Source organism: Nelusetta ayraudi, unplaced genomic scaffold (genome assembly GCF_046127955.1).
Source record: "Nelusetta ayraudi isolate G7.1 ecotype Tasmania unplaced genomic scaffold, CSIRO-AGI_Nayr_v1 ptg000089l, whole genome shotgun sequence".
Taxonomy (NCBI): domain Eukaryota; kingdom Metazoa; phylum Chordata; class Actinopteri; order Tetraodontiformes; family Monacanthidae; genus Nelusetta; species Nelusetta ayraudi.
Genome location: NW_027466139.1, coordinates 51,806 through 63,607, shown reverse-complemented (window position 1 = coordinate 63,607; position 11,802 = coordinate 51,806). Strand labels below are relative to the sequence as shown.

The following is an 11,802-nucleotide window of genomic DNA, read 5'->3' as shown; positions in this document are numbered from 1 at the left end:
TCATCATCTTCAGTTTAAAATAAATCTGTCTTTCACATTTTCTTTTTTTATTTTTATGCTTGTCTCTTTGTGAAGATATTTTCCATATTTGTATTCATGTTGTGTTATCGGTCTACCATTAACAACTTTTACTGAGTGTGCAGAATTCCTTTTCTAACATCTCATTTTTTATTTTTTATTTAAAAAACAAACAAACCAAGAAGTCTTAACTAATTTCTGTTTTTGATGGTTCACAAAAACAACATCAGTTCCAGTGCATCCACAATGTGGACCAAAGCCCAAAAAATGTCTCAGAACTTCAGCCAGCTGTTTTCTCTGGAACCAGTTGGGAGTACATGGTACAATACAAAAACTCTTTCTTAGGGTATAAATGTATTGGGATGTCAGGTCACGCTGCTTCTTCTGGTTTCATCTCGTTTGGGAACGTCATAACGTTTGCTTTAAGCACACACACACACACACACACACACACACACACACACACACACACACACCCCAAAATACCAAAAATAGATTCTATAGACATTGACAGGACACATTTCATGAATGAACTCGATTCACCATACTCAAGGCAGAAAGTCCTGAAGAGATGGCTTTATACTTACTTTATTGGTGCAATGTGCATTTGAACAAAAAATATGTTCACACCTTCATCATGTAAACATAGAACTGTATTAGTTTTTAAGAGGTGAGTCCCGCTGTGGTCCCGTGTGGCTTGATCTTTGCTCAGACAGCCAAATTAGACAGAATGATACAAAATAATTTAGGTATTTACAAGTTATTATTTGGAGATCCCTCACCTTGAATTTCCAGAATTGTCTAACGATGCCACCAGATAAGGATTGAACCAAAATGTGGCCAAGTTGTTCTACAAGACGGCACACATTCACAGTTGGTGTCAAAAACGTTGATTTTTTTTTTTTTTTTTTTACAATAACGTTATTGGGGTTCATGTATTTCAGAATGCAACGCAACTTCATTTGACCTACTTGAAATTTTTTGAATGCACATGGGCAACTGCTGAACATTTCAGTACTAATTGCATACCATGCTGGTTTCTATCAAGATGATTAACAGCAAAACCCTTCAACACAAGTGACTAATCCACCAATCAACCACCACCAGATGTTCTGGTTCAATGCCAATTTGTATCCAAACTCTCCTCAACATCATGCTGCTCACATGTTGACGCCAGACACTGCAGTCGATATTATATTTACAGAAGCCCTAAGTGGTCATGTATTCACATTTTCTTTTCCTCAGTTTTCCCGAGAATTCTTCGTAGTTTTCTCAAAATCTCAAATTGCTGATCTTGTCATCACAGAAAAAAGAGGAAAGAAATGATGAATACTGTACATGACCACTTATGGCTTCCACAATGACCAAACAAAAAGGTGACAAGTTATTGTAACAGTGACAATGTCTGTTTCGGTTTCAATAAATGGTTTCAGATGAAAAAGATATCGTATGATTCTTCTTAAATGTCCTACTCTGGTGATGTTCCATACATTTCACCTAAAAGTCAAAAACCACCCACTTTCTGTGACTAGTGTGTCTGAAAAAGTGAAAACTGTTGCTGCAAAAGCAAGAAAATATCGCTGCACTGCTCTGAAATAACTCCTGTCGAGTGTCTTTCTAACTTGTAGCCATCACAACTTATTATTTATATGATTAGTCAGCAAGTCAAGGAAATACCAAAACTTTAATTGGCAACTAACCACTAAACTGATGGGAATTATTTGGGGGTTTAATCAAACCTTTGATAAACAGAACAAAATGAGAGTTAAAGGCACCGTATTCTGTCACCATCGTTAGTGTACTCTCCCGACCAGCATGTTTCTGTTGATCTAATTTTTTAATTTAGACCGTGAACATTTCATACTACATTCCGCATTTATACAAAAAATAATGACCATTGCACGAGAAAATCCTTTCCTTGATTTCAATCTGAAATTCCTCCTTTAAAACGTGTACGTACGCAGTTGACAAGTTCTTGTTCAAGATGCTTCCCGTCTCCAATCTTTACAAGTAGGAACACAACTGTAAAGGATGAGTACTTCTTTTTTTAAATAGGAAAACATACGCAGAGGACATGGAGGGACAGCGCCATATTCAATAATATATTATAATATATTTCCGACATTCCCTGTTCCCCGGAATTTACAGACTGGAAAAAAAGCAAATGTTTTTAAAAACAGATTCCATAGTTCGGCCACAGATTTAACCCCACTGGTCAGAGGTATATTGTCCATGTAAAGGTCCAAGATTCAAGCTCCTTCGGTCACACACCAGTATAAAGTGACAGAAAGTAAATATACAAGAGGAAGATGGGGTATATGAGAAGGGGCTTCTTTGTTTTGAATTCATCTCCAACAAGCAGCGAAGCAGCACTGTAGGCAGCCCAGAACACTCCAAACAGCTGGGAAATGAGAAGAAAAAAAAAAACAATATTTGAGTGAAGCTTTAATATTGTATTACTAAGAAGTACCAGGTGATTTGTTGGTGAGTATTCATTGCAAATAGCGATATTCTGTACGGTGAAAACAGACGCGTAGACAATTGCAATAACTGCAACGACAGTAGCAATTGGCGAGTAATCGAATCGTTTCACCCTGAATCATAATTGCACAATTGCATGGCACACCCCTCATTGCAAACAACATCGCTTTATTTAACAAATAGATGCAAGCAGTAGACTGAAGAAACAGAGCATTCGCTCATTTGAGAAAAACAACAACACTGACAAACTAATAACTTCAGCTTATTGATAATTTCTAGTAATGAGTATTAATCAGCTCTCCACTTCTCTTGCTCCAAACTACTGTCACAATATCAGCGTTAAAAACACAGCTGGGGCACAACTTTGGTTAATGGCGTTGGGAAAATATGCACTCTTAATAACATTCTAATTTTATAATAATGATTTGATTGTGTGGTAAATGGCTTACTTTGATTAGTGTTGAAACAACGTCAAAGCCTCCGATGACTAAGAGCAGCGGAGCGATAACGATGAGTGGAAGAAGGGAATAGCCAATCACTCCAAGGACCTGTCCAAAGGAAACCTAGGCAAAACAACAACAAAAAACTGAGATAATAATAATAATAATAATAATAATAATAATAATAATAATAATAATAATAATAATAATAATAATAATAATGATTAAAAAATAATGCATGTCTGGTGCCTTGATTAACTTACCTCACCGCCTAGAACACGAGCCAGCAGGAAGATTGTCAGGGATCCAAATATCCAGATGGTGATAATCCAAGACACAACCTACACACAATCTGACATTAGTTTGGAAAATAAGAGCAGTAAATAGTAAACAACCTCCTCAACTTTTTTTTAAAATTTGATTTTAGATTGACTTGTCCAAGGTGTCACCCTGCCTTCACCCTATGACAGTTAGTAGAGGCTCCAACAGACCCACAAAAACCCTTAGTGCAGGAGGAAACAGGTATTGAAAATGGATGGAGGGATGGAGGGAGGGATGGATGGATGGATGGATGAGTGGGTGGATGGATGGATGGATTTTAGATAGTGAAAGTCCACCTCAGACAGCTGGGGTCACTTTCTAAAGTAAGAACTAAACAAAGGTCCCAAGATGATGTATCTATTGTAAATTCATCCTTTTACGCTTTCCTTGCAAATCAACAGGATAGTTTGTGTGGCTCACTGCGCTTTAACTGCAGCTCAATCAAACTGGCAGAGAACATGAAGAAAGATGGCCACAGCCACAGCGCAGGTTTACTGACACCAACGCTGAAAAAAAATCTCACTCAAATCTCTGGTATCTTTCACTCCTTCAGCTCCCAGCAGACTCCATGTGCTGTCTTGACTGAAGCTACCATGACATATTTTTTTCTATTTTTCTGTTTACACAACTGGGAGGTGCCCTTATATGATCTGATCTCACTGGGCTTGTTGTCATGACTTGTATTGTAGCCTAAGCCGTCTGTGTATGAATGCAGAGTGAGCTACAAATGAATCGCCCCTTGTGGGACCAATAAAGTTTTCTGAACCGGAATCTGGTATTCGTCTCATCCAACAAACCTTTTCTTCTGCCTTCTCAACAAATGATGCATTTGAGGAATTCTTGTGAAAGGTAGTTTTACACTAAATTAAGGTCCAGCTGCCACACTGCTACCAACTACTGAACAATTCAACAAGTGTGAAGAGGGCAAAGACAATGAAGGGCCGAGGCACAGTAGTGTTGGTAGTGAGATACTCACCCTGAACTGTCCATAGATGGAGAACATGGAGAAGAGCAGCACCATGGCCAGCGGGCCCCAGAAGTCGGGGTTGTCTCTGACCACCTGCCGATTATATCCCAGCGATGGCATTGGCATCAGCACACAGCGGATCTTGTAATAAATGTCCTTCAGGTCGATGTCCAGCTCTTCCCTGCGCAGAGACAACGTGACATAATCACTGTGCTGAAAGTGCTCATTTAGGAGAAGATCGTCGAAACAAATAAGACATGCACTCACAGGAGAGGTTTACTTTCTTCGCCATCATCCTCCTCCACCTCCAGCAGCCAACCGTACCCCCGCTGCCTGAGGAAGGTAGTTGCATAGGGGTCTTTACTGCTCTCAGTGCCCATGTTCAGCTTAATGTCCTGGGTGCTGATGGTGCCACTGAGCTCTGGAGAGAAAACATATGTTTGTTAATCCATACAGAAAACAAAATAAAGTGTCATGAGCGATCTATCGGCAGAAGACCTTCACTCTCCAAGATTTACAAGCTCTGACATCCATTCCATGCACAACCAAACACAGTAATGGTGTGTTTTCATTTCATTAGGTATATAAAAATACTTTTTTTTTTTTTTTTTTTTAATTGACTAACGCTGACAGTGATTCCAGGAATATACAATTTGATGTCAGAACAGAAGAGGTACTCTTAACCTCAATACATAGTGGGGTTTTGGAGTCTTGGGGGAGGGATGGTCAAAATAGAATAGAAAGCAGATGGTCAAATGTTACTGGTGTGCAAATATATGACGTTCTCAAACGTTACCGCGCACTTCATCTGCCCGAACATCACAAGATTGTCAACGTTAAAATATTTCGAATTGACCGTCACATCCGTCTCTCTGTCAACTACCTGGACGTTCTTAGCCTGCAATAGCATCCCGTGCTTGGAATTAGCAGCTACACTGTGCAATCTCTGCGGCGTGACATACGTCTTTATTATGTTTGACTAACACACTGATACTATTGCAGCTAGGTTTGCAGTTCAGTTGCACTCCCGATAACTACGCGTATCGAGCGCAGCTTGTAAAAACAGCTACGTGGTTGAAGTTCGCTTCGCGTGGGGCCTGCTAGCCTCGAAGCTAGGCGGCTACGGTCCTTACCTTCAGCTTCTGTCGATGACACGAACGTGAAATCTCCATTGGTGGGAGAGAACTGCATCGTTGTTTTTCGTACGTGTCACAACGGGACGTTACATGGAAATAAATAGCAATTAAATAGGTTTTCAGCGGAATGTCCCCAGGAGCGTTGGTAACGCTGGAACTAGAGCGAGCTCTTCGCTCATCTATCGCATTCTGTGTTCGTGTATCACTTTGTGCATAGTGGAAGCCGAGGAGGAGGAAGTGAGGAAATACAGGAGGAGACACGTTTCACAAACAACACAGGAGCTGTTCAAGTGGCCCCGGAAAAACAACACTCCTCATACTTAACGGAAGAAGTAGCCGCTGCAATAGAAAGATACAGTAAGTGTGTAAGTATTGTTATTGACCCCCAAAATACTTTTGATTCAATGGATCTCACTCCTTTGTTACTTCTTAACAGACTTAGTAAATGTGGAATCGGAGGGACGTGACATTAATGGGGTTCTCGCTACTTGGAAAGCAGAAAGCAGTTTGTGCAGATAAATAATAATAAAAAAAAAAGTCTGAATGAATGAATGAATGAATGGATGGATGGATGAATGTGTCGTGCCTCAGTAGTCAGGGGTCGGTCCTCAAAGCTAAACCTGTTTATGCATCCGAACTTCATTGAATAGAAACTTTAAAAACAGGGTAAAATGCACCTGATGAGGGGACATTGCAACTACACATTTTCACGTCTACATCTTGCCTTGCTAAAATCGCAGTCAAGCCTTTCGGTCACGCCAGTCATGCTTCTGGAATCAACTTCTAATGACGTTACTTTTTTTATTTTATTTTATTTTATTTTATTTTTAACTCTCCCAAACGGAATGACCTCAGATCAGACACCAGTCTCCACATCCACGTCTGACCGCTGTCAAACCGCGAGGACTCAGGGTGAATTCATTATAGATACACACTTGTACTAGAAGTAGACTTTGGTCTCAGGACGCTTTATTGATGTCCCTGCACCAAACCACCAGTACCCTGCTGTTGTTGTTTGGCCAGTGTGACAACTCGTGGGCAAGTAACTTCTTTGCCTTTACCGTCTACAAACGAAGATTCGGGCAACAGAGTTTGCACGGCGACTAACCTTCCCGCTGTTTGCTGTCCCTCAGCTGCTGCTGGATATACCACACTTGCACTAATATTATGACAACAACGTTTAATTGGCTACTCGCTGCATCGCGGTGAAGCAACCCGTGGCTCGCGAACTTCAACCTCAGGCAAAGGGAGAACGAAGGAAGCGAGCCAACGCCAGAATCCACCAACTTGCTCTGCGTTGCTTCAAAAGTAAGTGACACTGCATATGGAGACACTGGGTTCGCTATAAGCTAACGACGAATACGCCAAATGTCGCTTTAATACGCGTTGACAGAACGTTTTGGTTCACGCCAGTCAGTTAGACGGGATCGACTTCCCTCAAACCTTTATTTATTTATTTATTTATTTATTGTTCGTCGATGCGAATGATAGCGCTTGCGCGTCGTTTGGGGAGGTGTCTGGTACGTTAAAGTGTGCATTTTTTAAAAAAAATATATATATTAAGTATAGTGTTGGTAAAGACAACACAATGCCAGCTTGTTATTGTTGTTTTTTGGAGCAAAGTACACTTTTTGGACGATATCGGGCAAAGGACACTCGGGTAGGTCTAATATTGCTGCTGCGTGCTTTGAGGATAAACTCCGCCCACTTCCGGGTTGCGTCATTTCCCCCAAAACAACAGACGGACGCTAACTACAATTTTGGAAGAAATTAAAAAGATTGAAAAGGAATCATCTTCATAATTTCTAGGCATGTAAACAGTAAACAATGAGCAGAGCACAACGAGGGGTTCAACTGAAATGTGTAAATAAATAAACAGTTGAGAAAATAATTGGACTTTATTCAATTCCATTTTTCTTTTCAAATCAAATAAGACTAACTCAATCAATCATCACCTTTTAACACTTTTTGTCTTTCAACACTTCTTCTTGAAGGTCCAGTATGACCCAAGTGAGCCATCAGCAGTGGGGAGAGGTTCCAGGACAGGGCAGAGTGGACCTCTGGCTTCTACAAACCTCTCAGGTTCAGGTGGAGATTCTAACCCTGGGTGCTACAATCAAATCTTTGAGTAGCAGAGGAAAGGATGGACAGATGGCAGATGTAGTCCTGGGCTATGATAATCTAGAAGGTAAGAAGAACAGAAAATGGTCACGTTGACAAATCAGGTTCAAAAGTGATGCGATGTTTGTATGTACTGCCTTTGAATTGTGGATATTTCTTCAGAGCAGAGCAGCCTTGCCTCAGTTTTAGATCAAATATTTCAGAGGTGTTAAGAGTAGAAATTCACTGTAGATTGACAGAAATGTATGTTGAGTAACAGATTTACTCTCCACTCCACTGTATTCCAAAAGAAAACAGAGGTGATAAATTGTCTCACTATATTACATTTAAATGCCGTTGTTCTTTAATTAAATGGTAGATAAATAAAGCACTCCATCATTTAGTTTGGGAAACTTTTGCTTGCGTCTGCTTATTTATTTTGTCTTCTGTCCCTGTGTTTGCATGAGTCCCTCAGGGTACTCCAGCTTTCTCCTACAGACCAGAGACACACAGGTTAAGTTCACTGGTGACTCCAAGTTGTCCAGAGAGTGTGCTTGTGCACGCGTGTGCTTGTGTGTGCGTGCCTATATACATCACCTGAGATTAGAGCTTCCCGATGAGGCCCCATTTGCACTCTGATGGATGGCTTGAAATTAAAATGATGGGCAAACATTATGTTGTTTTTGTTTTTTTGTGGGGATGGAAATAAACTGTAAATGTGATTATCGGTCTAAGTGCATTAGAAGCTTTAGTTTCACAGTATTTCTGTTGAGGCCATAGGAATCCTAAATTGTGTTCTGTTGTGTTTTTCAGGCTACCTGTGTGATAAGCGTTACTTGGGGGCTACAGTGGGCCGGGTGGCCAACAGAATTGCAAAGGGCCATTTCATCCTGGATGGAAAACAGTACCAACTCGATATCAACAATGGACCAAATGCTCTTCATGGGGGCCTGCGTGGCTTTAATAAGGTAAATGCTGATCTTGTTTCTTCTGTTGACCAAACAAATGACTGTACAAATGTAAATTAATGTTTGGTGGTAGAATCAAGTGGAATAGAATAGATTTTGTCAATATATCTTTAACGCAGCATGATGTCCACAAACTCAAAATTTCAAAATGGTACTTTACCACTAAATGTTTTCCCAAAACAACTGCATTTTGCCAAAATGCAGTTGCCAGAATCAATTTCTTTGTATTTTTTCTATTTACATTTACTACTGCGTCGCATAACAGATGTTTGCTCGCCATACTGTGTTGCAATACAGTCCGTTGTATTTAATAGATGTGTGTAACGATCTCTTCAGGTTATTTGGTTTGCAACAGCATTAGAAGATGGTGTGCAGCTGAGCCTCACCAGTCCAGATGGAGACCAGGGTTACCCTGGGGAGGTCCACGTCTCCGTCTCATACACTTTAAGGGTAAAGGACTCTTTACAGGGACAGATGCGTCAAAAACAGGCCATTGTCACCTAGAACCAAGGAAGAAGCTGCTCAAAAGTGTTTTACATATAAATGTTGCTGTTTTTTTGGTTGTTTTTTCAGGCCGATACACTGACTGTTGAATATCAAGCCAAGTCTAATAAAACCACTCCCATCAACCTCACCAATCACTCCTACTTCAATCTTGCAGGACAGGTGAGCTGCACACCCACTGGACACTTTGCCTTGTACACCTTGCTAGTTGTGGCTTGATCCTTCATTCCTTGTGGCATGAATTCAACAAGGATCTTGAAAGATTGCTTGGAAATTGTGCTCCATATTGTCAATAAGCTATTACGGCAGATTTGTTAGCTGCACATCCACGAAACCAGCAGCCTCCTGTCCAGCATCAACATTTTCATTTGTAGTTTAAGCCAAATTTTGACCTTATTATCATCTAAAATTTCAGAGAAAAAATGGCTCATCAAACAGGAATTATTATCTGTTATTTTCCAATCTTCTGTTGTCCAGTTTTTGTGAGCCTGTAGAAACTGTAACTCTGAGTCTCTGAGTAAACTGGTTTAAGTTAAACAACTATGCTGGAACAGCAGGTCTTCTTAACTGTGCAGAGTTAAGCCTTAAAGCAACTATAGCCACTAAAACCTTGAAGATAAGGCTTGTGTGTGTGTGTGTGTGTGTGTGTGTGTGTGTGTGTGTGTGTGTGTGTGTGTGTGTGTGTGTGTGTTCGTTCTAGGATGCAACAGACATCTATGACCATCAGGTGTGTATCAGCGCTCAGTCCTACCTACCTGTGGATTCCACCTCAATTCCGACAGGTGAGAAAAACAAAGAAAGGATCCTCGGCCAGAATTCCTTATCTCTTAATTTATCCTTGACCATCAAGTAATGCTGTCCATCAGCGTCGGCAGTGGCAGGTAGAAAGAAAGACAAAATGCACAAGTATGAATAATGATTGAAAGAATTGACTGAGCAGGTTGGTGAGAATAATACAGCCACAGCTGGATTTCAGCCCACAAACCACTTCGGTCTGACTTGTGAAGAAGTCTTGAAAGGATTGAGATACACGTTGCAAAACTTCATGCTATTCAGCACGACACCTACAGAGGGCGCTGTCCGTACATACGTCGCTGAAATAAAGCAATTCAAGTTGCACCGTTGGTTTTAGCTGAACCCCGTTTAGTTTTTCCAAACACAAAGTGACCACAAAAATATGTTGCTTGGTGTGTAAATGAAAGATTTCATTTGTTTATGAGTTTTTTTCTCACGCACTGTATGTGCTGTACTGATTACATTCAACTTAAATAGGTTCTAAGTAATGGGATTGAAATGCTTGATAGTGTTTCCATAGACTAAGAGATGAATAAGCCCCTCCCACAAACCTGTGCTTCTCTGCTTGGGAATCTATTTCAGTCCAGGCCCTCAGCATAAAATGAATAAAACAGCTCATCACACCACTTGTACTGTGATGGCAGTCTAAGTTCTGCTAGATCCTGGCACTATGTACTGGGTCCCAGGACATGCCACCAACTGGTGCAAGCATTCTACCCCCGCCCTCCAAAAAAAACCAATGAAAAAATAAAAATGCATGACACTTACCACAATGAATGCGTTGTGTTATCTTTCTCTATGACAGATGGAGATCAAGGCTTGGGGTGATTTCCTTCATATTTTTATTTTTATTTCCAGGGGAGAGCCGAGGAGTGGAGGGCACCCCTTTTGACCTCCGAAAGCCAGTTCTGATTGGCCCGCGACTGCAGCAGGTCCCGAGCCCAGGCTTTGACCACAACTTCTGCCTGTCCTTCCCGGGAGACCCCTGGAAGATGAGGCTCGCTGCCAGGTGAGGTGGCCAGCTCGCTGCAGTCACAACACACAGCAGGGACTTGATTGTCTTACGACACACTTCAGATGCAAACACATGACTGTGAAGCTGAAAATCCAACTTTGCTTGCCTCAGAGTGTGCCATCCCGACAGTGGGCGTGTCCTGGAGGTTCGCACCAGCCAACCAGGGGTCCAGTTCTACACCGCCAACTACCTGGATGGCTCTTTCGTAGGGAAGGATGGGGCGAGGTATGGAAAACACAGCTCGTTCTGTCTGGAGACACAGAACTGGCCCGATGCCGTCAACCAGGTAGGTTCATCATCACGGATGCAGTACAAGAATAATAATAATGATAATAATAATTGTAATAATTCCTGCATTGTAAGGGACTAACTGGTGTGGTCTACAAACTAGATTCAAATTGTATGTATATATATATATATACAATTATTTGCTTATGAAGATGCCATAAACGGCTCCTGATTTCCAGTCAGTGGTCCAATTTTAATTCATGAAAGGAAGCGTAAAATGTTCTGTACATACTGGCTTCAAATCAGAAGGAACTAACGTGTGTGTGCGTGTGTGTCAGGTTTCATTTCCTGATTGTCTGCTGCGTCGTGGTGAGGACTACCGACATGTGACTTCTTTCACCTTAACAACTCAGTGACATTGTGACCCTTTTCACAAGCCAAACTGAAGAACTCTCACCCACGGCCTGGTTTGAGTGGTTGCAAATGTGGATTTTGCCCTGCCCAGTTCTAGAGCTGCAATTGTTGGTTGTTGTTGGTTCTCTCGACATAGATTGTTGTGTTCTTCGCGAGGATTATGTAATGTTTAATTCAAGAAAATTAAAATAATTTTTGTAATGGAAAAAAAAAAAAGATCCAGTAATGTGCTTTTGTTAGAGAATCATTTCTGTCAAAACAAAACAAAGCAGCATCTTGTCATACTGTTATCCTCACCCACATTTTCCTCAATAAAACAAAAGTAATCAAGTTTTCTTTTCATCTTGTTGCCTTTTTCTTTCCTTTCTGTCTATTTGCTGATTGAAACACATCTACTGAAAACTTCACTGGAAAC

General features: G+C 40.9%; 2 protein-coding genes across 3 annotated transcripts; one reads left to right on the top strand and one right to left on the bottom strand.

Annotated features, from left to right (window-relative positions):
* Positions 1-590: 590 nt before the first annotated feature.
* yipf4 (Yip1 domain family, member 4) lies at positions 591-5,599 on the bottom strand. The gene is made up of 6 exons (XM_076046038.1): positions 5,361-5,599; positions 4,495-4,648; positions 4,237-4,408; positions 3,203-3,280; positions 2,949-3,062; positions 591-2,419 (listed from the first exon to the last, which is right to left on the bottom strand). The coding sequence occupies exons 1-6, from the start codon at positions 5,416-5,418 to the stop codon at positions 2,282-2,284; spliced, it is 714 nt and encodes a 237-aa protein (XP_075902153.1). The 5' UTR covers positions 5,419-5,599; the 3' UTR covers positions 591-2,281.
* A 646-nt stretch (positions 5,600-6,245) lies between these two features.
* On the top strand, positions 6,246-11,718 carry galm (galactose mutarotase). Of its 2 annotated transcripts, none has more exons than XM_076046036.1 (9): positions 6,246-6,671; positions 7,358-7,551; positions 8,277-8,431; positions 8,768-8,881; positions 9,005-9,097; positions 9,636-9,717; positions 10,589-10,739; positions 10,857-11,031; positions 11,312-11,718. In XM_076046036.1, the coding sequence occupies exons 2-9, from the start codon at positions 7,365-7,367 to the stop codon at positions 11,387-11,389; spliced, it is 1,035 nt and encodes a 344-aa protein (XP_075902151.1). In that variant the 5' UTR covers positions 6,246-6,671; positions 7,358-7,364; the 3' UTR covers positions 11,390-11,718. The 2 variants fall into 2 exon arrangements, with proteins under 2 accessions (XP_075902151.1, XP_075902152.1); XM_076046037.1 differs by lacking the exon at positions 6,246-6,671 and adding an exon at positions 7,123-7,183.
* Positions 11,719-11,802: the final 84 nt, after the last annotated feature.

Excerpts from the sequence above, each read along its gene's own strand:
- yipf4 (XM_076046038.1), bottom strand. The coding sequence starts at position 5,418 with ATGCAGTTCTCTCCCACCAATGGAGATTTCACGTTCGTGTCATCGACA. Across the intron at positions 4,409-4,494 it reads GAAGAAAGTAAACCTCTCCT|GGAAGAGCTGGACATCGACC; the intron begins GTGAGTGCATGT and ends GTCTCTGCGCAG. Across the intron at positions 3,281-4,236 it reads CCATCTATGGACAGTTCAGG|GTTGTGTCTTGGATTATCAC; the intron begins GTGAGTATCTCA and ends GATTGTGTGTAG.
- galm (XM_076046036.1), top strand. The coding sequence starts at position 7,365 with ATGACCCAAGTGAGCCATCAGCAGTGGGGAGAGGTTCCAGGACAGGGC. Across the intron at positions 7,552-8,276 it reads GGGCTATGATAATCTAGAAG|GCTACCTGTGTGATAAGCGT; the intron begins GTAAGAAGAACA and ends TGTGTTTTTCAG. Across the intron at positions 8,882-9,004 it reads CCGTCTCATACACTTTAAGG|GCCGATACACTGACTGTTGA; the intron begins GTAAAGGACTCT and ends TTGTTTTTTCAG.